Raw genomic sequence first — 25,805 nt, 5'->3', positions numbered from 1 at the left:
AATCGCTTTGTACTTCAGAGTTATCTTCAGTTTTAAATTCATTTGAGAAACGTATGCAATAGCTAGAAGATAACGATTATAATGCAGAAAGAAGCAGAAGAGCACTTTATACAATTCGGTCTGCTTTGGAGTCATATAAGCAGCTGCTTTGTGAAAGGAGGAAGACTGCGAAACAACAGAAACTAGATGTCTTTTTTATGAAAACACCCAAGAAAGAGACAGAAAATGAGCCGCAGCCCTCTAGTTCTGGTGTGACCACATTTCGTCCAAAGTCTTCATCGGCATCTCCTCCACCTCCCAATTCCGATAATGATGACAACCTGCCGCCACTTTCCCCATAATTACGCTGCTTCAACCCTTTCTCAAGCCCTTTCCCTCAAGCTGTCTTCATTTACTTTTAAGGTAAGGATCTAAATTATCTTGAATTTATCTTGGAAGCTACTAGGCTTTACATACCAACTAAGAAATATTGTTCAAGGTTTAGGCCAAAATGGATGTCATGTGAACTAATGAGGCATATGGCAGAGAAGAAAAATGCATGGGATACTTACAAATTAACACATGACACAGAAGCCTTGATAGATACAAGTTGATATGCAACCAAGTTACAAAGGAGGTTAGGCAGGCGAAGGCATATTACGAGAAATCCTTGGCAAGGGATGCAAAGAAAAACAGCAAAGAGTTCTTTACTTATGTAAACTCTAGAAGGAAGGGGATGAATCAGATTGGTCCACTTGATATTGATGGGTCAACTGTTGATGATCCTGCTCAGGTAGCTAACAAACTAAATGAATATTTTGCATCGACATTCACACATGAGGAGTTATTTAGCGAGGGGAAAGCCAGAGGTGTATTCAACTCTAGCAGTAAGCTAGAGAATCTTGTAATAACTGGGAGTAAAGTGGAGGAGAAACTGTTGAAGATAAACACAAGAAAGGCACCCGGGGTGGATGGGATCTATCCAGTTATATTAAAGGAGGCAGCAAAGGAAGTAAGCAAACCCTTAGCCATAATTAGAGAGCTTCCTTGGACTCAGGGGAGGTACCCATAGACTGGAAATGTGCAAATGTGACCCCAATTCACAAAGGAGGATCAAAGGCTGACACAAGTAATTATAGACCTGTGAGCTTAACTTCTGTTCCAGGAAAATTAATGGAGGCACTGGTTAAAGAAGCACTGCAGGATCATTTAGACAAGACTTCAGTTATAGCTCAGACACAGCATGGTTTTGTTAAGGGGAAGTCTTGCCTGACCAACTTGATTGGATACTATGATGCAGTCACAAAAGAACTGGATGCAGGGAATAACTTTGATATTATATACTTGGATCTTAGAAAGGCTTTTGATACTGTTGCACATGGAAGACTGTTACACAAATTGGAGCAGTGTGACATTGGAGGCAAATTGCTGCTATGGATAAAGGGGTGGTTGAGGGGGAGAAGACAGAGAGTGGTAATCAATGGACACTGCTCATCGTGGACTAATGTTATTAGTGGAGTTCCTCAGGGCTCAGTGTTGGGTCCATTATTGTTTTCTGTATTTATAAATGATATTGATGATGGTATATCAAGCTTAATGTCCAAGTTTGCAGATGATACAAAGGTTGGCAGGGTTGTCAAGGACACTACTGACACTATGCTGCTGCAACAGGATCTGGAAAGGTTGAGCAGATGGGCTGAGAGGTGGCAAATGAAGTTTAACATTGACAAATGTAAAGTACTACACATGGGAAACAGCAACCCCAGAGCAACGTATCAACTCTGTGGTACTACACTGACAGTGGTAGAGAATGAAAGGGACTTGGGGGTGGTTGTGCAGGCAGATATGAAGTTCTCTGAGCAGTGCAGATGGGCTGCAAGAGTAGCTCATGGAGTATTGTCAGTGATATACAGGAATTTTTCCAGCAGGGATAAGGAGGTGATTATTCCATTGTATAAGCCAATGGTCAGGCCACACCTAGAGTACTGTATACAGGTCTGGAGGCCTCATTTCAAGAAGGATGTAGAGCTGCTGGAACGAGTACAGAGAAGGGCAACAAGATTAGTGAATGGAACAAAGGGTGCTCTTACGAAGAAAGGCTTAAGTTTTGCAAATTACAGTGTCTGGAGACTAGGCACCAGCGAGGTGATCTGATAGAGGTGTATAAAGCCTTGAATGGTTTAAGCATGCTCAATGCTGATGGGATTCTTCCTCTAGCTCAGAAAAATCAACTCAGAGGGCATAAATTCAAATTGAGGAAAGACAGATGTAGGATAGACGTGCGGAAATTTGCCTTTAGCCAGCGGGTGGTTGGTTGGTGGAACAGACTTCCATCCCTTGTGGTGGAGGTTGATAGCCTAAATAAGTTTAAGGCTCAGCTGGACAGGTATTTTGAACGAACAGAGGGGTGAAGTGGAAGTGGGTTTTTTTTTTTTTTTTTTTTTTTTTTTGGCTGATGCTGCATAAGCTTGCTTTCTTGCATCAAATGCCTCTACTAATGCTAATGCTAATGCTAAAATTCAAATGATTAAATTATTAATTTTACATTTTTCATTGTAACTGTTTTATTACGATTATTTATTGTGTTTGGTAATGTTTTGGTTAAAAATGTGTCTCCAATCTTGGGTGGTCGGCACCTAACCCTATATTTTCCATAGGGCCTGTTGTTTATATTGCACGATTTTGCATTGCACGAGGATTTCTAGGAACACAACTATTGTGTTATACGAGGACAGACTGTAGATGCAAAATACTTGTTTAGTTTGTTAGCCACCCGAGCAGGATCATCAACAGTTGAACCATCAATATCCAGTGGACCAATCTGATTCATCCCTTTCCTTATAGAGTTTACATAGGTAAAGAACTCTTTTCTGTTTTTCTTTGCATCCTTTGCCAAGGATTTCTCATAATCTGCCTTTGCCTGCCTAATCTCCTTTGTGACTTGGTTACAGACAGCTTACATCTATCATCGGTTTCCATGTCACCCATTAATTTATATGTATCCCATGCATTCTTCTTCTCTGCCATGTCTCATTAGTTCATCTGACATCCATTTAGGCCTAAACCTTGAACAATATTTCTTAGTTGGTATGTAAAGCCTAGTAGTTTCTTCCAAGATAAATTCTTTGAATGCTTCCCATTTTGAATTTGTTGTTGGTAACATCATCACTTGGTCACACTGTAAAGAATTTAAATACTGTCTCAGACCGTCGTAATCGCCTTTACGAAAGCAAAAACCCTTCCCTTTACCCCTGATGGTTACCTCTTTGAGTAAATCCCACTTCAGCACACTGATCACTGCCACCTAGTGGTTCCTTTATCTGCAGATTCTTAATGCATGAAGAATCACTACTGATAATCAGATCAAGAGTATTACTCCCTCTAGTTGCCTCCTGAACATGCTGATGTAGAAAACAATCATCCAATAAATGCACAAAAGCCTTGGTAGTGTGTGAGTGACCAACCCACAAATTCCAGTCAATATCTGGGAAATTAAAATCCCCCATTATAAGACTGTCTGATTTACTGGCCCACTCTATTTCCCTGTACAGTTTCTTATTATACTCATCAGAGTCATTAGGCCTATAGCACACTCCTACTCTCAATTTTGATCTCCCAATGCTTATGTCACACCAAACTGACTCGACACTGCACTGTCCAGCGATGTCCACTGGCTTCACTTCCTTGGATTTTATGTATTTCTTAACTAATAGCATAACCCCTCCTCCCTTCCTATTCACTCTATCCTTTCTGTAGACATTGTACTCCCAAATTCCAGTTCTGCATTCCTTATATCTGTGTGACACCACGTCTCTGATATCCCAACAATATCTGCCTTTCATGTTTTGAGCAATACCTCAAATTCATCAAATTTATTTATCAAACTCCTAGCATTGGTGTACACGCAAGTATACATGCACCTAACACAACCCATGTGTTTATTTGTACCGCAATGACTCCCAGCAGTCTCTGAAATATCCTGTATCTTGTTTTCCAGGGTGCTGCTCATTCCAATAGAAGCAGTGCAAGAATCACTTTCACCTCTGCCAGTGGCTACTGTTAATTTATTAGTCCTTATATCCCCCCAATCTAGCAGTTTTCCGACCCACCTAACACTGCCTCGATAGCATCAGCAAATATTCTTGCACCCTTTCTATTTAAGTGTATCCCATCCCCGTAGAAGCAGTCTCTCCTGTTAACAATGCTCTATAAAGTCACGGAGATCGATTGGCTATGGAAATGCTGGCACCTTGTGAGCATGTAATTCACAGGCCACTGGAAAATGGTGTTGCACCATCATGTATTACAACTCAAGAAGTCAGGAAAATAGATGCTAGTACTATGACAAAATCTACTGTAGCAAATTCAAAACACAAAAATTATAAGAATTACAGTAACAGTGATGACCAAATTAAAAAGTCATCCTTGAAGTTATTATAAATGTATTAAGATGGCATGGCTTACTCTAACATTGTATAATATGGTAACATTATGGGATTATTATTATCACTAAGATAATAATGTCTTCTCAATGGATACATTTAAATTTCTAAAACTAAGCCTAAAACTTCTATCCCAATTTTTAATTTGGAAAATTAGAAAACATTAGTCAAAATCAGAATAATAAAATCAAAATTGATTTTATTATCAAAATCAATGTAAAAAAAAAAAAAAAATCAGCATTTGTATGTTCTGATTCATAAATACTTACCTTACTAGATATCTCCATAGCCCTTACAGGTTCGGGCACAGTGGCTTCAAATACATCTACTAATCCTGAATGCTCCTCACCAGCCCTGTCATACCACTCCACCAATTTGTACACATATCCACTGGCTACAATGACACAAGACACTTTTTAATATACACTGTAATCCTATGAAAGCAAAATAATATTGTCGTACTAGTCTTAAAAATGGTAAAACATGAAACTTCTATTGCATTCACATGATTAAACCATAAAACATCTATTTAATCAGTTCACTTAAAAATTAATTTATGATTCTTAAATTAATCAGGTTAATAAAACTGTGGAAAACAAATTGGAAAAAGTATTAATTTCAGTGAGCTGTCACTATCAACTATGTAAAGGATCCATTAAGGAAATGTGCAGACTTATTCACAGTAGTAGCTAATCTGAAATATAGAACTTTAGTATGTGTTTTCCTTCAGACAAAATTAAATTATTCACATGATCCCACAGATAGAAATGTGACAATTTAATAGCAACAATCACTGATGCTTAAACGAAATGAAGAAAGAAAAAATTGAATTCTTAAAATTATCTTTTTTTAACCCAACATAAAATAAGTTTATGTCCGCGTTCAAGAAAATGACTCATCATGGATTGCTACTGATATGAAGTGTTGTTATGCCAAGGGAACAAAAATAATGAGTTTAGTATGCTTGGTATTTAATAAATACTAAAGCATTATTTTACCAATTTGAATAGAAGCTCCCTACCTGAAAAGTGGTTTCTCTGAGCTTTGCAAACCTTAGCCTTCTTGGTGATTGACAGCTGGTCATATATTCAGTATGTGTGTGTGAAATACACAAAACATAAATTTGGTTTTACTAACCAATGATGAATTGTATGTAAGACACACTTTTATGCATCTTCATTTGTAACACGGAAGATGCAAACTATGTTTTGTAGTTACCAAAATTGTTTTAAAATCACTGCAAAAGTACATGCATGTTATATTTCAAAATCATGATGATGACACTAAAATCCAACCACTGGGCACAAACTGAAAGAACTATTTCACAATATGAATTTTCAATTGTTGACTACAATGAAAATTAAGTCAAATACTAAAATGGTTCAAGAGAGACCTAGTCTCTCTCTCTCTCTCTCTCTCTACAACAAAATAGGTCATGCACAATGCAATAATCTTCTAATGAAGTGCTACTTTGATTTATTCTGGTATCATAACCAGACTATGTTTCCACTTGTTCATGCCAATGAAGGAGTACCTGAGAAGTCAGAAATTTCCAATTGGATGAAGAATTCAATTGTGATATCCTGATCATATAGTCACTTCAGGATTTATACTTAAGTTCATCCATTTGGCATTTATGATCTCCCAGGTGCACTTTCATCGGCACAGACTAGTGAAAATCATGGGGGGATCATACAGACTATAACAAGCATGAATCGTAATTTCTTAGTCCAATGTCACTATTATTGATGTTCAATATCATGTGGTAGTATAAGTTTTTTCTCGCAAGGGCTAAAAGGAGTTTTCATGAGTTTTTTCTCGCAAGGGCTAAAAGGAGGGGAAACAATACTAATTTTGGATGCAGAGATATTCCTACTGAAAGACCACAGTTTTATAAGTTGAAAAATTTTGGAAACTAGGCATCATTGTGGGTATTTGATTTAGGTGTTCAAGGGATTAAGAGAGTGTTGAGAAAACTTATTAACAGGACATATTTTCTCTTTCTATGATGATTCAAACAAGAGAATACAGATTCAAATTAAGGAAATATACTTTGCCATTTATGCATCTAACACTGATGGTACCTATCTCTCGATGTACCATCAAGATTTATTACTGGAGCAACTGCTTTAGTTGCTCCACAATATGTTACTGGAACAACCACTGTATACCCTGGTTTCCTGACAAGTACAGTTGGGACCCTGTTATCCAGGCAATATCCCAGCTGGCATGAGTTTTGATTGATTTGTACATTTGAAGCTCTCAAATCCAGAGAGCATGGGCATTATTATACCTGATCTGTTGAATCTTGGATATTTCTACATTTCAGGTGGGTATGTTATAATAATGGAGGGGAAGAAAAATTTGTGTTTCAATTTGCAACTTATTGTATGTAGTAGAAGTGTAGTTCTTACAGGCAATGAAAAGTGCAGTACCTATTGTTACAGTAAACACATAGTACATACTGTATGGTACAGTAAATATAAAATTATTTCCCCTTCCAAAATATGCTGTACTGTGTACAGCATATTTTGGAAGGGGAAATAATTGTAAATAAACAGTATATTTTGAAAACTGCAGAGAACAGCAACAGGATTAGTTGAGATACAATGTATTCTTACAAAAGGAGACTGGATTTCTGTAAAATTCTGCATCTGGAAACAGAGCACTTGAACAGAAATCTAATTTGAAGTGTTTAAGACTTTAGCCTCAGGCTGCGAGAGATTTAGACAATGTACAAGTTAGTAAGTGCAAATGCATCATATTAGTACGCAACTAAACTCTGAATTAGCACATATGCAAAGGCGGCATCATTTAAGTTATATCTCATATTGTGAATACAATACCTTCACAATGAGTTGCCATGATATTGCACTACTTCGAATAAAAAAAGTCTTCTCCTTTGGTGAAGCATTACTTATTTTCACAATATGAGATATAACTTAAATGATGCTGCCTTTGCATATTTGTGCTAATTCAGAGTTTAGCTGCGTACTAATATGATGCATTTGCACTGACTTTAAAAGGATTACATTCGAAACCTCTTTCAAGGGAACCATTCCCTGAGCCGTAGCTCATCCATGGCTAACTCTTGAAAGGAACTAGTGTCGGAGTCTTTTAGAATTCAACTATATAACAAAAATTTTGGTAACGTTGTTTCAAACTGTCAACTATTAACTACAACTCAAATTAAAGCCACTCAGCCTCTCCCAAGAAAAATCCACTTTTTTATTTCTTAGATTTTAATTGAGAGAGTTACCACCCCTACTGCGTGGAGGTAGGCTTCTACTATCCAGCTTCTTTACCCATTCCTTTCCACACAATAGGATTTCTCATCCTATGAACTCTTTCATATGAGTGATCTTTATATTTCACAGTATTGTTTAATTCATTTAATTTAAAACTAGAATTCCAGGGATTACAGGATCCTTGCTCACTCACAAAAAACCTCTAAAAACTATCTAAGAAAACAATTCTTTGCCATTACAGCTCGAGTATCTTCACAATTACTCTCGATTAATTGCAATTCCATATCTAGTATCTTACTACTACGTGTAGTATCATATTCTAAACTTTCAGTCTTGAGATATTCAACTCATTTATCCTACTTATAACTGGACAAATCACTATTCTGCTCACACTTAAACATCAAATAAATTTCACACATACACAATGCAAACAAATCAATCTATTTAATAGTACTTAAGTACTACTTCAAAAGAGATGCCGTCATAGTCACCGTGGTATTTCATATTTACATTATCTAATCCTTCTTAATTACTATATTAAGCACAAGTTATATACTTACGTAACTAATCCTTCTCTACAAAGCTTATAGTCTTACCCAAGCATTATCATCATCAAGTATAATCTACTTTTTTCTTGTAGATTTCTAGTGCTCTTATATATTCCGGGCACTTCTTATCTACTGCCGTATGATCTGCCGGCTTACCCTTTTTCTTACATATATAACATTGTGCACCCTTATCCTTATTCTTACATTCCCTGTAGGAATGATTTAGCTCTCCACAGTGACCACACAGCACCTCTCTTTGACAATACTTTGCAATGTGTCCGTAATTCATGCATCTAAAACATTGTGTAACAGAATAGACCTCCTTGAACTTACAGGCCGTCCATCTTATAAACACTCTACTTTTTATTTTAATCATCTTCCATATTTCGGAATCTAACTGAATCACCCAGTTATTATGATGAGTTGTCCTATTGTTATTCACAGTTAATATCTCAACCTTCTCCTTAAACCTTTTTTCACTTATCTTATTGTCCTTAAAATTTCTTAACCATAATTGTTCTAAAAGTTCTTCACGCTCTATATCTTTTTCTACGTCAAATATCACAATACGTGGTAGAATTGGCTTAGGGATAGAATAACTTTAAAAGGATTGAATAAAGTAAATGCTGATGGCATCTTTGCTCTTTTTCAAATAGCATACATAGGGAAAAAGATTGGTTGCTGATATTTGCTTCCAGCCAATAAGTATACGATTGTTGGAATAAACTTGCACCTAGTGTTGTGGAGGTAAGTAATTTGAACAAATTTAAATATTTGGTAAAAATATTAGAAGGAATGAGCAATTGAACTGAATAAAAAAATTAAAAAAAAATTTTTTTTTAACTGATGCCATAAAAAAACAAATAAATTAAATAAATTATATTCTATGACAACCATATGATCAGCAGAGTTCGTGAAATAGAGAGAGAGAATACAAGAAACAGCACTGTTATTTAGCAGTCATGAGGTCTTTGAACCATAGTTCATTCTAAGCATATGTGCTTATACACCCTCATGCATGACCACTACTACAGCAGCCTATAACTTTTCTTTTTATAAAGGTCAGGAGTTTAAAAGATAGTGAATTCAATAAAATCACCATATTTAAGTATTCACACTGGCTTGAACCATGGTTACTCAAGTGCATGTGCATCTCCACCCTCACACTTTGCTCAGTTATAGGGGCTGTCAAACCACGTAATTCTGCTAATACTGAAACACTGGCACAATATGGCCTATGGTGTTGATGCCAATAGCAAATAACTAAATTTGCTGATTCTTGAGAGTTTATTGTATCTCCTCCCCATTTTACTAACTATAGTTGAAAATGTATGGTGCTGGATAATGGATTGCCAAAATTTCTGAAGGTTGACAGTACTAACATTTGATGTTGCAAAATGCATTAATAACAATAGTTCTGTATAAGATCATATATTCCTAGTCATATGAATCAGGCTGTGCATCCAAAATGATGACAATCATTAAACAATGTGAACTATACATTAATTATTTTCCAATTTGTTCAATGTACTGTACAATGCAATGTAATCTTTTTCACAATAAATATGTCTTTTCCATTACTACACTCTCGAGTCAAGCTACATTTCAAATACCCATAACTCAGTAACTGTTGAAAATTGGAACAATGGTGACATAACATCTTTCTCTCAGAATGACCTCAGCCCTCACCACCTGAAGTCATGACAAAGTCATGGGACATTGTATAAATGATAATGTCTAAATAAAATAAGACAAGATGTCATTATTGACAAGCAAGAGTAGACTGCTATATTTGGCTCAAGCAGCACCCAACAATTTTGCCCCCTCCTCTCTCTTCTTTCTTTTTTTTTGGAAACATGCTAAAAATGCTATTAGCCCCAGAAGTGACTGCTGCTTAGCTATCTGGCCCAGTCTGCCCTGTAGACAAGCCAATTTCTGTGTGCTTGTTTTCCAGTGCTAAGTAATGCTAAAATTCCATTTAAATCTGTTTAAAAGGCTAGTTACTAGCAAATTTTTAAGTGAGATATAACTCAGCTTTATATATAGTGAAGTGTTAATAAATTTGATAATCATCTTAACTGCATTTTATATACTTTAACAAAAAAATACTAAGAGAGAGAGTTGTGACTTTAGCATTAGCATTAGTAGAGGCATTTGATGCAAGAAAGCAAGCTTATGCAGCATCAGCCGAAAAAAAAAAAAAAAAAAAAAAACCACTTCCACTTCACCCCTCTGTTCGTTCAAAATACCTGTCCAGCTGAGCCTTAAACTTATTTAGGCTATCAACCTCCACCACAAGGGATGGAAGTCTGTTCCACCAACCAACCACCCGCTGGCTAAAGGCAAATTTCCGCACGTCTATCCTACATCTGTCTTTCCTCAATTTGAATTTATGCCCTCTCAGGTGATTTTTCTGAGCTAGAGGAAGAATCCCATCAGCATTGAGCATGCTTAAGCCATTCAAGGCTTTATACACCTCTATCAGATCACCTCGCTGGTGCCTAGTCTCCAGACACTGTAATTTGCAAAACTTAAGCCTTTCTTCGTAAGAGCACCCCTTTGTTCCATTCACTAATCTTGTTGCCCTTCTCTGTACTCGTTCCAGCAGCTCTACATCCTTCTTGAAATGAGGCCTCCAGACCTGTATACAGTACTCTAGGTGTGGCCTGACCATCGCCTTATACAATGGAATAATCACCTCCTTATCCCTGCTGGAAAAATTCCTGTATATCATTGACAATACTCCATGAGCTACTCTTGCAGCCCGTCTGCACTGCTCAGAGAACTTCATATCTGCCTGCACAACCACCCACAAGTCCCTTTCATTCTCTACCACTGTCAGTGTTGTACCACAGAGTTGATACGTTGCTCTGGGGTTGCTGTTTCCCATGTGTAGTACTTTACATTTGTCAATGTTAAACTTCATTTGCCACCTCTCAGCCCATCTGCTCAACCTTTCCAGATCCTGTTGCAGCAGCATAGTGTCAGTAGTGTCCTTGACAACCCTGCCAACCTTTGTATCGTCTGCAAACTTGGACATTAAGCCCGATATACCATCATCAATATCATTTATAAATACAGAAAACAATAATGGAACCAACACTGAGCCCTGAGGGACTCCACTAATAACATCAGTCCACGATGAGCAGTGTCCATTGATTACTACTCTCTGTCTTCTCCCCCTCAACCACCCCTTTATCCATAGCAGCAATTTGCCTCCAATGTCACACTGCTCCAATTTGTGTAGCAGTCTTCCATGTGCAACAGTATCAAAAGCCTTTCTAAGATCCAAGTATATAATATCAAAGTTATTCCCTGCATCCAGTTCTTTTGTGACTGCATCATAGTATCCAATCAAGTTGGTCAGGCAAGACTTCCCCTTAACAAAACCATGCTGTGTCCGAGCTATAACTGAAGTCTTGTCTAAATGATCCTGCAGTGCTTCTTTAACCAGTGCCTCCATTAATTTTCCTGGAACAGAAGTTAAGCTCACAGGTCTATAATTACTTGTGTCAGCCTTTGATCCTCCTTTGTGAATTGGGGTCACATTTGCACATTTCCAGTCTATGGGTACCTCCCCTGAGTCCAAGGAAGCTCTCATAATTATGGCTAAGGGTTTGCTTACTTCCTTTGCTGCCTCCTTTAATATAACTGGATAGATCCCATCCACCCCGGGTGCCTTTCTTGTGTTTATCTTCAACAGTTTCTCCTCCACTTTACTCCCAGTTATTTCAAGATTCTGTAGCTTACTGCTAGAGTTGAATACACCTCTGGCATTCCCCTCGCTGAATAACTCCTCATGTGTGAATGTCGATGCAAAATATTCATTTAGTTTGTTAGCTACCTGAGCAGGATCATCAACACTTGACCCATCAATATCAAGTGGACCAATCTGATTCATCCCCTTCCTTCTAGAGTTTACATAAGTAAAGAACTCTTTGCTGTTTTTCTTTGTATCCCTTGCCAAGGATTTCTCGTAATCTGCCTTCACCTGCCTAACCTCCTTTGTAACTTGGTTGCATATCAACTTGTATCTATCATAGGCTTCTGTGTCATGTGTTAATTTGTATGTATCCCATGCATTTTTCTTCTCTGCCATATGCCTCATTAGTTCATCTGACATCCATTTTGGCCTAAACCTTGAACAATATTTCTTAGTTGGTATGTAAAGCCTAGTAGCTTCCAAGATAAGTTCTTTGAATGCTTCCCATTTTGAATTTGCTGTTGGTAGCATCATCAGTTGGTCCCACTGTATAGAATTTAAATACTGTCTCAGTCCATCATAGTCGCCTTTATGAAAGCAATAACCCTTCCCTTTACCCCTAATGGTAGTTACCTCTTTGAGTAAATCCCACTTCAGCACACTGTGATCACTGCCACCTAGTGGTTCATTTATCTGCAGATTCTTAATGCATGAAGAATCACTGCTGATAATAAAATCAAGAGTATTACTCCCTCTAGTTGCCTCCCGAACATGCTGATGTTGAAAACAATCATCCAATAAATCCACAAAAGCCCTGCTAGTGTGTGAGTAACCAGCCCCCAAAATCCAGTCAATATCTGGGAAATTAAAATCTCCCATTATAAGACACTCTGATTTACTGGCCCACTCTATTTCCCTGTACAGTTTCTTATTATACTCATCAGAGTCATTAGGCCTATAGCACACTCCTACTCTCAATTTTGATCTCCCAATGTTTATGTCACACCAAACTGACTCCACACTGCACTGTCTAGCGATGTCGACTGGCTTCACTTCCTTGGTTTTTATGTGTTTCTTAACTAACAGCATAACACCTCCCCCCTTCCTATCCTGTCTATCCTTTCTGTAGACGTTGTACTCCCCAAATTGCAGTTCCGCATCCCTTATATCTGTGTGACACCACGTCTCTGATATCCCAACAATATCTGCCTTCGATGTTTTGAGCAATACCTCAAATTCATCAAATTTATTTACTAAACTCCTAGCATTGGTGTACACGCAAGTATATCTGCACCTGTTTCTATTCTTAGCTAACCTAACACAACCCATGTGTTTACTTGTACCGCAATGGCTCCCAGCAGTCTCTGAAATACCATGCATCTTGTTTTTCAGGCTTCTGCTCATTCTAATAGAAGCAGTGCAAGAATCTCTTTCACCTCTGCCAGTGGCTACTGTCAATCTATTGGTCTTTGTCTCCCCCCCAAGCTAGCAGTTTTCCGACCCACCTAACACTGCCTCGATAGCATCAGCAAATATTCTTGCACCCTTTCTATTTAAGTGTATCCCATCCCTGTAGAAGCAATCTCTCCTGTTAACAAGTACAGTCCAGGCTGAAAAAAATTCTACCCCTTGAGCCTTGCACAATCTTTCCAGGGCCGAATTGATCGACAAGGCTCTCATCATATACTCCCTCCTATCGTGTCTGGGCAGAATTGCAGACACTTTCAAATTCAACCCTAATTCTCGGCTTTTGTTCAACAGTGACCTGTACTTGTTAAGTAATTCTGCCAGTCTCCTACTCTTAATATTATTAGTGCCAACGTGTACAACTATATCACCTTTCGTGCCCTTAAAAGATGATATTCGCTCTACAACGTCATCAACCTTTGCCGCTGGCAGACATACCCTGATCCTGTTCCACCTATCTTTTTTACAAAGCATGTTCCCCGTTTCCCTGACAATAGAGTCACCAACAACTACTAGTTCCTTCGGGACCAGTGCATTCTGCTTTGGGGGTTGTCTCTGTGTCACGCGATGCCCAAGTGCAAGCTCTGGCGTTGATGTGGGCAGCTGAGAGCTTGATGGGCCCCTCAATTTAGTTTCTTCGAGGGCATCCACCCTGTCCTTCAAGCTCTCATATAGGCCCATAAGAACGCCGAGTTGTTGCCTGATATCGATACACTCCTTGCATCGCGCACACACAAAGACATCCCCCCTTGGCAGTATCATGTCCCGTACCCGATTGCTCTGCAAACATCAAGCAAACAGTGCATTTTATAAGGCTGTGAGTCATTGCATTTTATAAGGCTGTGCTTGTTTTCCAGTGCTAAGTAATGCTAAAATTCCATTTAAATCTGTTTAAAAGGCTGGTTACTAGCAAATTTTTACGTGAGATATAACTCAGCTTTATATATAGTGAAGTGTTAATAAATTTGATAATCATCTTAACTGCATTTTATATACTTTAACAAAAAAATACTAAGAGAGAGAGAGTTGTGACTTTAAGAAAGTCTTTTCCTAATACTCACTTGTTCCAGCATAATACACTGTATAATGGACTCCATCTACTTCAATTTTGTCAACTACAAGGCAAGTGTATATCACATCACGTTTGTAATAAACTGGCTTGCCATTGTCGTGGGAAACAGCAGAATCCATTAGAGGATGGCCACGAATGAAATTTAATACTGAGTCAGGAAGAGTTTGTGTATCATTAACACATAATCCAGGTCGAGGTTCTGGAACTTTACTAGTTAGTACAGGCAACCAGGCAGATGATGATGTTGTTTGTTCTTTGAATTTACCATTAAACACTTCCTGGATGGAATCGAGACTGAAAGTGCATATTGCAGATCCCATTAATCCATTCCTGAAACAAAATTGACAAACTGTGAACATATAGGATTTATAAAAGTTTAGTGCAATTTTTCAATATTTCAGATTATCAGATGTCTCAGAAGACAGATAATCTGAAACAGATTAAAATACCTGAATATACAGCATCTTATGTTATGTTACTGTAAAAGCAAGGCAAAAGTATCTGTGTACAAAGTAAAATGAGAACAGCACCATATGCTAAAGAAAACATAGTTATGGTGAGGGAATGAAGTTCCAAAATAAAGTTTATGTTTACATCACAGTGAGTGAACTCAGACAAACCAGCACACCAGAATAGCCATCTGTGATGGTATAGTGGTTTCTAAATGGCCACTCATTTAGAGAGGCCACCATAGATTGGAAAATTTTTGAAGGCATCAGTCAGAGCTGTAGTTAGCTGATCTCAAGAGAGAAAGGATTTCCCTCTGAGTTATTCCAGCTTTTTCATCTGAAAGTACGGGGATATTGGTGATGCACCAATAACAATGCCTGAATAGTATGAGGAGTCACTGCAAAATAAGAATATAGTGATTGGATATATAGAGTAGAAATCCCCCCCCCCATTTAGAAGCAGTATGATCATAATCTCACTTAATGATTTCTTCTTGCTTGAACCTCTTAACTGACACCCAGGTGGTCACTGATTTCACCAACTGTTGATGTTTAGCAAGGAGTTTCTGGTTCAGTATATACCACTGTACAGTTTCAATGATATTAGTATAAGTAATTTAATTTCACTATGTAATAAATATTAATTACCAGATGAGCTACATGGAAAATAATTCACAAATGTGTTATGCACATGTGTGGGTAGCACATTTATAAAATTGTTATAATAAATGAATTAACCTTTTGCAAATGAGTAACTTTAATTTGCCTCAATATGACTGCTCAGATATTAAAAAAAAAAAATTGCATTTTCATTAGTTTAACCAAATTTGAGATTTTACAAGAAATATGATGGCAACAGTGCTATCATCAGGAATAAGCATATTACATAATAAATCTTACCATAAGTGGCAAAACTGAGGAAATACAAATAAAAATAACACACACACACACACACACACACACACACACACACACACACACACACACACACACACACACACACACACACACACACACACACAATAAATTTCCCAGACTACTGCTGTTGTACTCATGTTCGATGAGTTTAAAAATAAACCTAACTGGTATGTTGCAGTGTAAACTTCCTCCAACAGATGGTGGTACAGAGATTGTCCAGTAGGCTGACAGGTTGCAAGTAACAACTAGTTTTGTTAGTACCATTAATGTTCCGTGTCATGTGTTTGCAATAGAGCCGTGAATGAATATCAAATTTTGCTTTAAACTGGGAAAATCTGCAACAGTTTATGCTGATGAAACATTTAGTCATACTAGTGTGTATGGATAATACAAGTACAGTAGACTCTCGATTTTCCGGAATAGATGGTAAAAAACAAATCCCAGATAATCGATTTCCCGGTTAATCCAAAAATACAGAAGTCACTGACATACATAAGAGATACATTCCAGGACTTCTTACTTCGTGGAGTTTTACGTAACTCGGGAATGACTAGTAACACATTATTGACAAATCTGAATTCAGCGCGATACTTGTTAAATGTTTGACCATTTTCATACATTCTTATTAGTTTAGTTTTCTGATCCAAATCGATCGCTTTCCTTTTGTTGGTAGATGTACTAGTAGTGCTGTCACTTATAGTCGGCACCATAAAAACGCTCAAAATGAAATTTTCTGTAAAGAACTTCACAGGGTTAAGGCGAAAACTCACTATTATCACACCGCGCAAGCTCACATTTTACAAAAGAACATTTCTGGAGGTCAACAAAAAACAATAAAACAATTTGCACTTTCCGTTTTATTGGGCATTTCTGTTAGCACAATCTATTATAAACGGGTAGTAAACTCAATCTTATTGCATTTGCGATAATACCAATAGCTGGAATTCTGTGGGTTTTTAAGTTATTATGGTGAAGTGTGTGTCCCCTTCACTGAAATCTCAGTCATATAAACCATAAATAATTGTAAGAATCTTCTCTTCTTTCTTATTTTTTTCCTTGCTACTCTGATCTCACTTGTGCAATTTGTGCATGCCATGATCGTCTTTATTGATTGCTTATTTTTTGTTGTTTTAACTTTTACAATCCTAAAAATTAAAAAAAAAAAAAAAAAAAAAAATTGAGTGAAAACAAATTTACGTAAATCTCTAGTTGCGTAAGTCAGGGACTTACTGTATCAAAAAATGTTCAGCAACCTATGTAAAAAGTATGGCGATAGATATCTTACCACATACTACTCATGTGTCCAATACGATGCTTCCCTTTATTCTTTGTGATATCATGATTTTAAATCAAATAGCTTCCCTTTATTTTTTACAATGTCACATATGGTTTAGTCACCAACTTATAATGGTTTATTAGAGATTTAACGGATGCACCGTTTTCAAACTTTTGAATAATTTCAAGTCTTTGTTTAACTGAAAGCGCAACTCTTTTGTGTTTACCCATCATTTTCGTGTTTTCTAAATGAAAAAAAAAAAAAAAATATATATATATATATATATATATTTACTATAAAAAAAAATTTTCCACATCCCTGACATAAATAACGAAACAAAATTTGTCTTTTTGTGGTGCGACGGAACACAACAATTGATGCGATGCACTAAAACAAACTAAACATTTGGTCTTTTTTTTTTTTTTTTTTTTGAGCGCGGGTGTGAAGACAGCAGGAGTTGCAAGATAATAGGCACATTAATCTCCCAGTGACGACTTATAACGCCACTTCTCGTCGCTTATTTACAACTTGCAAAATATCTTTCTAGTTATTACAATACTTGAATTTTATGATTTCTAGTTGGATTTTTTTTTTTTTTTTAATTTGGAATCTTGAATTGTCCCGGTTAATCCGATCCCGGTAAATCGAGAGTCTGCTGTAGTTCAAAGATGGATGCGAGCATATTTGCAAAGACCTAAGAAGTGGGCATCTGTCAACCTCTCGAAATGAGAACAGAGTTTCAAAAGTTCAGAAAATTTGGAAAGAGATCACTGTTCGATCCTCAGAATGATGCCTGATGAGTTGGATATGAGTAAGGAGATGATTTGTCAAATTCTGCATGAAGATTTAGGGAAAAGGAAGCCCTGTGCAGAATTTGGGTTGCGCAGCCTCATGGATTAGCAGAAGCAGTGAAGAGAGTCATCATATGAAGACGTCATCCAGACTAATTTCCAGACTATGAAGACTAATTTCCTCTACTATAGAGCATTGGATGTTTCAGTATGACACAGATATTTAGCGTCAGAGCATCCGGCGGACTTCAAAATCATCACCAAGGCCTGAAAAGTTTCATTTACAGAAATTCAGGATCAAGATGATGCTAATCATGTTTTTCAACAGTGTGATTTATAAGGAATTTGTACCTGAAGGAGATATGGAAGTGAAACTTGGGTGAGTGCCCAAGTTTCACTTCTATAAGTCATGGTGGGGAGTATACATTGGTTCATTATTTTACATTTCAGACAGATTGGGATATTGCTCCTCAGTATTTGACTATATTTCCTGAATGCTATCCATCCGAAATTTATTCTTCTCTTGACTTCCAGCCATTTTGAGCCTAAATTCTTATAATTTTTTGTTGTTATGGCAGCGCCATTTTGTTTACAATTTTCTACCCATTCCAATAAATAAATTGGTAATTCTGACCATTTTGCAACTTTTCTATACAAAGAACATTTTTTCTTTAACATGGATTTAAGCACATCTTTTTGATTCCTCCAAGTTTTAATGGTTTTTTCCAGTTGGAGGAGATCCGAACTGTCCCAGCTGCCCTATTCCCATGAATTTCTGCATACCTTAACTTTTAATTTAAATCCCACAGTGATTTTTCTTCATGGTGTATGTAAGGGTTGTGACAGTTTATAGCACTCACATTTTATAATATAATGAAGACTGATGAACACCTGCCAAATTGCATGTCTAATGAAGACAGCAGCATCATATTTCCATAAATCTGACTGAGTGCCAAGTCGCATGCAAATCTCCCACAGCTGGCCAGCTGTCTTTGAAATGCACAAATCTCTTGTACAAGATCCACCCCAATTTTGTGATTATTTTTTTAAAAAAAACAGGTCTTATATACCAGAAAATATAGTATATATTGTTGTTGTTGATGGGGTTTTTGGTGCAATGGCCACTTAGGCCATATTGGTTAAAACGACCTGTGTTGGCTGCTGTGGAAACAGTTAAAAGTGGTCATATAATCCTATTCATTTCGGGAAGAAGTGAGTTTGACATGAGATTTGAGTTTTCACTTATGATATGGCTAAATGACAAAGGTTCCTTTAAGTTTGTGAGAGAGCTGAATGATACTAGATGGGCATTATTATACAAGGCACTTCCAGAAGTATGTTTGATACAGTATATAATGACACTTGCCAAGGGAATGTTAGTCTTTAGTAAATAAAATCAACACACCCTACCCTAATCCAGACAACAAAAAAAATGGCCTTTGTTGTTTGAATTATCCTACACAAAAGAGATGAGAAACTCCATTCTATCTAACAATAAAAGCTTCATATTCATCAATAAAATCATATAAATTCACATTTATCAATTAACGCTTCATAAAAGCTGTCTCAAGGTGATCTAGTGTCTAGCACTCTTGTATCTGAAGTTACTCATATTTTCATGTGTTCCCATTTAAAATGATCATCATGTATACAAGAGAAGATAACACTTCCTCTGAAAGAATAAAAATTACATTTATTTCTTTTGATAAATGCAAATGGCTTTTAGAATTTGTGCCATGAAAATCTGACTTAATGAGAGTAAACCAAAAAGTAAAGGCAATTCAATTTTAAACTTCAAAAATAAAAGGCAATAAAGAAAAGGAAAATGTACAAAAATTTTAGCATTACTTTTCAATGAAGATTCCTTGCTTTTCCAAACACTTCTCATGTCGGTCCACAAGCTTCTTAATGTAGCCTAATAAAACATATCGAGTTCACAAAGTCACTTGATTTTATCATTTGAAAATTAACATCCACATGACACTTTTTTCAGGGGCCAAAATGGTGATAGTCATAAAGGCAAGGTTCAGATTGCATAATGCGCAAGGGAGAAATTCAAAATGCAGTTTTTAAATCATTTCAACAGTTTCAGGGGCTGAATGAGTTTGACCATTGTCAATCTTGCAGCAGAATGCTTTTTTGACATCACAGCTATTGCATTTACTGTGAATGGCTGGTTTAAGGTTCTCTCTATTTTCCAGAATAAGCTCATTCAAATAACATCAACATGATTTTGCTGGAAAAAGGTACCCTTTTGAATTTTTTGGTTGTTGGGGTGAAGTGTTTCCACTTCATGCTTTGCTGCCTGTTTTCAGGCTTGTAGCCCATGTTTTGTCTCCCATAACACTTCATACTGGAATGCCCCTCCTTCATTGTAATACCACTGCAAAAACCGTGTATCACTTTTTTATGTATTGTTTGTTTGTTTGTTTGTTGTTTGGTTTTTAGGAGCATTAGCAACTAAGGCCATACTGTTCCGGGATATGCGGTGGTCATTCCCTGACCTTTCCACATCCTCCATATTTGGTGGTGACGGGCTCAAACCCTGGTCTAATCAAGAAGCGTGTGCTAAGCACTGCTGCTGCTTCCCACCTGGCTACGGAGGCGCCTACTTTTTTATGTAACTTTCATTTATACTCTCATTGTGAGAAATCCGAGGACCCATTTTGTAATACAGTCAGTCCTCGTATAGCACAATAGTTGTGTTCCTAGAAACCCTCGTGCAATGCAAAATCGTGCAATATAAACAACAGGCCCTATGGGAAAAATAGGGTTAGGTGCCGACCACCCAAGATTGAACACACATTTGTAACCAAAACATTACCAAACACAATAAATAATCATAATAAAATACGTAAGTATTTTATTACGACTATTACATAATAAAATATTGCTAATGCTTTTGCTTCTATCATAAGCAAACTTGTTTTTTGTTTGATTTTCTATCCAAACAGATGACAGCTGTTCCATCTCTTCCAATTCTTTGTGTCTTAATATAATGGATTTTAATTACACTTTGAGTTGTTCCTGCTATGAAAGTTGTTTTTATTTTCTCTGCATTCTTTGTAATTCTTGGCGTTGCCTCATTTAGGCCTGTAGCATGTGCAATATCACATGGTCTTTCATTTCGCTCAAAGCGTTTCACAATTTCATATTTTTTCTCTATTGACAGAGGTGGACTGGCCATAAGCCTTACCAGGGAAACCCCGGTGGGCCGGAGGCCCGTGTGATTTTGGCCATAAACCATAGTATGAGGCCACTATAAATTTTCCCGGGTAAGAATTTTTGATCCAGTCCACCTCTGTTTATCGATATTGCTTTTCTTTTTCTCTCTGAATCTGTAGTGTCTTCACCAGGATGCTTCCTTTTCACACCCTTTAAGTATTTTACTCATTTTTAGGGAATAAAGCACAATTACAAAACGAGGAGGCATGCTTGATACACATAAACAAAGTTTATTCAGTTGCTACACGCACGCGTGTAGCAACTGAATAAACAACACCGTAAAGGCAGAGATACACTATTAACACCTCACATTTCTAGGGGTTACTACCATAAAACAATAAAAACAATTTCCAGTTGCGTTTCTGCTAGTGGAATCTGTTATAAACTCGATCTAATTGCATTTGCGATTATACCGATTGCTGGAATTGTGTTGGTTTTTAAGTTATTATGGTGAAATGTGTTTCCCCTTCACTGATATAAAAAACATAAATACTCTTCAGAATCTTCTCTTCATTCCTATCGTGTTGCGTTCAGTTGGGGTGATTCTGCGTTCGACTGCCATTTCTTGTAAACACAAAGGCGAATCGTGCATAAGCGAATTCGGTTCGTGTTATATAAGATATCGTTCCCCTATTTATAAATCGTGTGTGATCGAATTCGTGTAGTGTGAACACGTGTTATACAATGACTGACTGTATTCAAAAGGTATTGTGTATGACTGAATACACATATCCAGAAATGATTATTCTTCCAGCAGTAGCAGAAACTGTAATCTACTTGCATTAACTTGATCATTGTTTACCACTTCTGAATTTGTTAGATGGCCCGAATGGGTCTTTGTTAACTGCATCTTCATACTTGTTCTGCCACTTCTAAACTTTTCCACCCATTCAAACATTCTCTGAATCTGCATTTGACCCTATCTGATGGCAAAAATCTCATCACAGCATGTTTTTCACTAATGGTGCAATTGGAAAGTGGAGCTGACATGATTAGACCTACACTCTATAAAAGAGAATGAGTGCAGACAAATGACAACACACATGTAGACTTGTTTAACAATATAATAGATATGTGTGTTTTCCGACTTGAAGTGTTAGTGTCATACAAAAATTGTCTTTACTTTTTGACTTACCATCATATAATGCATAATCTTTAATGCTAACTAATGATCAAGCTCATACTTTGACTTAAATAATCTGATTTTCTTCAGTACTCACATAGAAGTAGTGAAAACAGCATAAAATTTTCGTTCATCATCAGGATGTTTATAGACACTTTCTATATAAAAAAAAAAATTTAATTAAATATTCAACTATAGTTATATTCTGTTCTAATGCAACAATAATAAAACAATAATAAACAAAAAACTGAATAACATTTTGTTTTTGTTTCACTGACCAAAAAGGTGGATCTCTTGTATTACAGTAGTCTTTCACAGTACTGTAGCTAAAGCTTTTGCCGCCTGGGGTGGTCTCTGAGTTTGCCACTCCTCTCAATACACACCAAAAATACTACAAACAGTCAAAATGAAGTATAGGGAAATAAATTAAAACACTGTTTATTTTTGAAGTAAAACTTTAATTCCAACATTCTAAAATGTTATTTTTCTTGCTTTTCTGTTAGCAAAATCATCAATGGCATTGTTGAAGTTTATTTCATCACTCCGTTGCTGTTCTATAGACAGTACAGCAAGATTTCTTAAACCCAAGGCAATAAATAAATGCTAAACATTCATAAATACGGCATTTCAAACCAAGAGCATAGCTATACAGTACATTACTACTGTGCATGCATTTATTTGCTCAGGCAGAAATAAGGAGGTAGGTCCAACTCTTAAAGAATTTTGGAAAGAATTCCACACTAGCATTAGTAGAGGCACATAATGCAAGAAAGCAAGATTATACAGCATTAGATAAAAAAAAAAACCTCCCCATTTCACTGATCCATTCATTCCAAATGTTTGTCTTGTTCTGCCTTGAATTTATTTAAGCTATCAACTTCCACAACAACAGATGGAAGTTTGTTCCAGCAATCAACTACTCGCTGGCTAAAGGCAAACTTCCATACATCTATTCTACACCTGTATTTCCTCAGTTTGAATCTATGCCCCCTCAGGTTTGTAATCTGAGCAAGAGGAAGAATCCCATCAGCATTAAGCCTGCTCAATCCATTCAAGGCTTTATACACTTAATCAGATCTCCTCGCAGGTGCCTAGTCTCCAGAAGCTGCAATTTGCAGCACTTAAGCCTTTCTTCATAAGAGCACCCCCTTTGTTCCCTTCACCAGTCTTGTTGCCTTCTCTGTTGTTTGTTGTTTGGTTTTTTATGAGCATTAGCAACTAAGGCCATATTGCTCTGCGGATATGCGGTGGTCATTCCCTGACCTTTCCGCATCCTCCGTATATGGTGGTTATGGGCTCGAACCCCGGTCTAATCAAGAAGCGTGTGCTATGCACTGCTGTTCCTGCCCACCTGGCTACGGAGACGCTGTTGCTTTCTCTACTCGTTCTAGCAACACTACAGCCTTCCTAAAATGAGGCTTCCAGACCTGTATGCAGTACTCAAGGTGTGGCCTGACCACTACCTTATACAAGGGGATAATCACCTCCTTATCCCTGCTCGCAAAATTCCTGGATATCATTGACAAGACCCCATAACCAACTCTGGCAGCCTGTCTGCACTGATCAGAAAACTTCATATCTGACTGCACAATTACCCCAAGGTCTCTTTCATTCTCTACTACCCTGATTGTAACACTACATAGTTGGTACATTTCTCCAAGGTTACTGCTACCCAAATGCAGTACTTTGCATTTGTCAATGTTAAACTTCAGTTGCCACTTCTCAGTCCATCTGCCCAACTTTTCCAGATCCTGTTGCAGCACCATACTGTCATTACTGTTATAAACAACCCTGCCAACTTTGTATCATCTGCAAACTTTGACATTAAGCTTGATATATCTTCATCAATATCATTGATAAATATATAAAACAACAATGGACCCAACACCGAACCCTGAGGGGCATCACTAATAACATTAGTCTACGTAGAGCAGTACTCATTGACCACCACTCTGTCTTCTCCCACTCAACCATCCTTTTATCCACTGTAGCAACTTGTCCTTAATGCCATACTGCTCCAATTTGTATAGTAGTTTTCCATGTGCAACAGTATCAAAAGCTTTCCTGAAATCCAAATATATGATATCAAAATTATTTTTTGATATCATATATTTGGTATCCTGTGTCTGAATTATTGCTGCAATCTTGTCTAAATGATCCTGCAATGCTTTTTTAACTAGTGACTCCATTATTTTTCCTGGAACAGAAGTCAAAGTAACAGGTTTGTAATTACTTGTGTCACCCTTTGATCCATCTTTTAGATGCAATCAAAAAAAAAAAAAAGGAGCCTGGGATAAAATTACAGAGAAGAACATAAAGGGTGTTTGGAATAAACTCTGTCATCAGTTTACTGATAATTTTGAAGGATTTCAAGAACCAGCAAAGATCGTACAAAATAAAACAGAAGCAGTCGTTAATATTTCTAACCAATTGCAGCTGAGGTTTCTACAACTGACATCACTGATCTGCTTCAAACACACACAATGGAGAGCTCACAATTGAAGATCTCCTTGAAATAGCAAAATGTGAAGAAGCTGAGGAAGAAGATTTAACAGCTGAAACCCCTGTTCGTTCCTTCACTCTCAAGGGGCTTGATGAAGCTTTTCAACACTAGAATAAGTTAGAATACTTGTGACTCCAAACTCTCAATTTTGGTGTCATAAGGTTTAAATTTTGAGCAAACTATAAAAGTTGCTACAGATTTAAAAAAAAAATGCTTATGCATGCTTGGAAACAAATGACTCTTGAAGCATTTCTGAAGAAGACTACTCCTTATGCTTCCAACAAATCAACGAGTACCATGCCAACAATCAGCGAAGAACCATCAATGAGTGTGCATTTAGTTGATGGTGATGAAGAATAAACATTCTTTAACATTTGTATAACATAAATAATTTCTTTAATATTATAGTTTTCTTGATTTTAAAGGCTATGTTTTCATTTCTTTGGATAAATAAATAATTGTTTAAGCATAAACTATTCTTTTGTTGACTTTTATTTAACACTACACGGTCAAATTTCATCGTTGAGAACATAAATCCTGTTTTTAACATTGCATCTATGGAAAATAAATTTCCACTTTATGAGCGTGTGCTAGGAAAGAATTAACTCGTAAAGTCAGGAACTACCTGTGCATATATTACACATGCCTATCTTTTGTGGTGCAGCATAGACAGAGCACTGATGTAGGCATATTCAATTTTCCGACAAATCTGGGTAAAAAAATTTTTGGTCATGTAATCGCAGGTTACTGTTTAGCAGTTATGCAAGATGTAGGTGATATTAATAGGTTTAGGATAGAAACAGGTAACTTTTGCCCTTAGATAACATAATAGCCAAGAGTGTTGAAATAGTCACAGAAAATTAAAATTACACAAATAAAGACTACAAAGTTTGCACACAGATTTTCCAGGAGCATAACTTACCTTCCATACTAGTGAATGCCCTGTAAGTCAGTTATGTTGCTAATGAAAATTGCAGTGCATGTTTTAAAAACATTAGTATCATTTGTGGATCATCAAGGCTAACTTTTAAGGAAAAAACAAATAATACTGCAAGCTGATG

At 36.9% G+C, this 25,805-nt stretch overlaps 1 protein-coding gene across 10 annotated transcripts in view; it reads right to left on the bottom strand.

Annotated features, from left to right (window-relative positions):
• Positions 1–25,805, bottom strand: part of LOC150089257 (semaphorin-2A-like) — a 1,190,084-nt gene that overhangs the window by 48,074 nt on the left and 1,116,205 nt on the right. For all 10 annotated transcript variants that reach the window (XM_090388614.1, XM_090388640.1, XM_090388608.1 and 7 more), the window contains 3 exons: positions 22,339–22,399; positions 14,449–14,789; positions 4,691–4,815 (listed from right to left, as the gene is read on the bottom strand). In XM_090388614.1, coding sequence (XP_090244740.1) covers positions 4,691–4,815; positions 14,449–14,789; positions 22,339–22,399 — 527 coding nt within the window. The remainder of the gene's footprint in view (positions 1–4,690; positions 4,816–14,448; positions 14,790–22,338; positions 22,400–25,805) is intronic.

The sequence above is a fragment of the Mastigoproctus giganteus genome, chromosome 2 (genome assembly GCF_048544385.1).
Source record: "Mastigoproctus giganteus isolate SK-2022 chromosome 2, ASM4854438v1, whole genome shotgun sequence".
Classification (NCBI taxonomy): Eukaryota; Metazoa; Arthropoda; class Arachnida; order Uropygi; family Thelyphonidae; genus Mastigoproctus; species Mastigoproctus giganteus.
The sequence above is the reverse complement of the archived record's forward strand: the minus strand, read 5'-3'. Positions and strand labels throughout refer to the sequence as shown.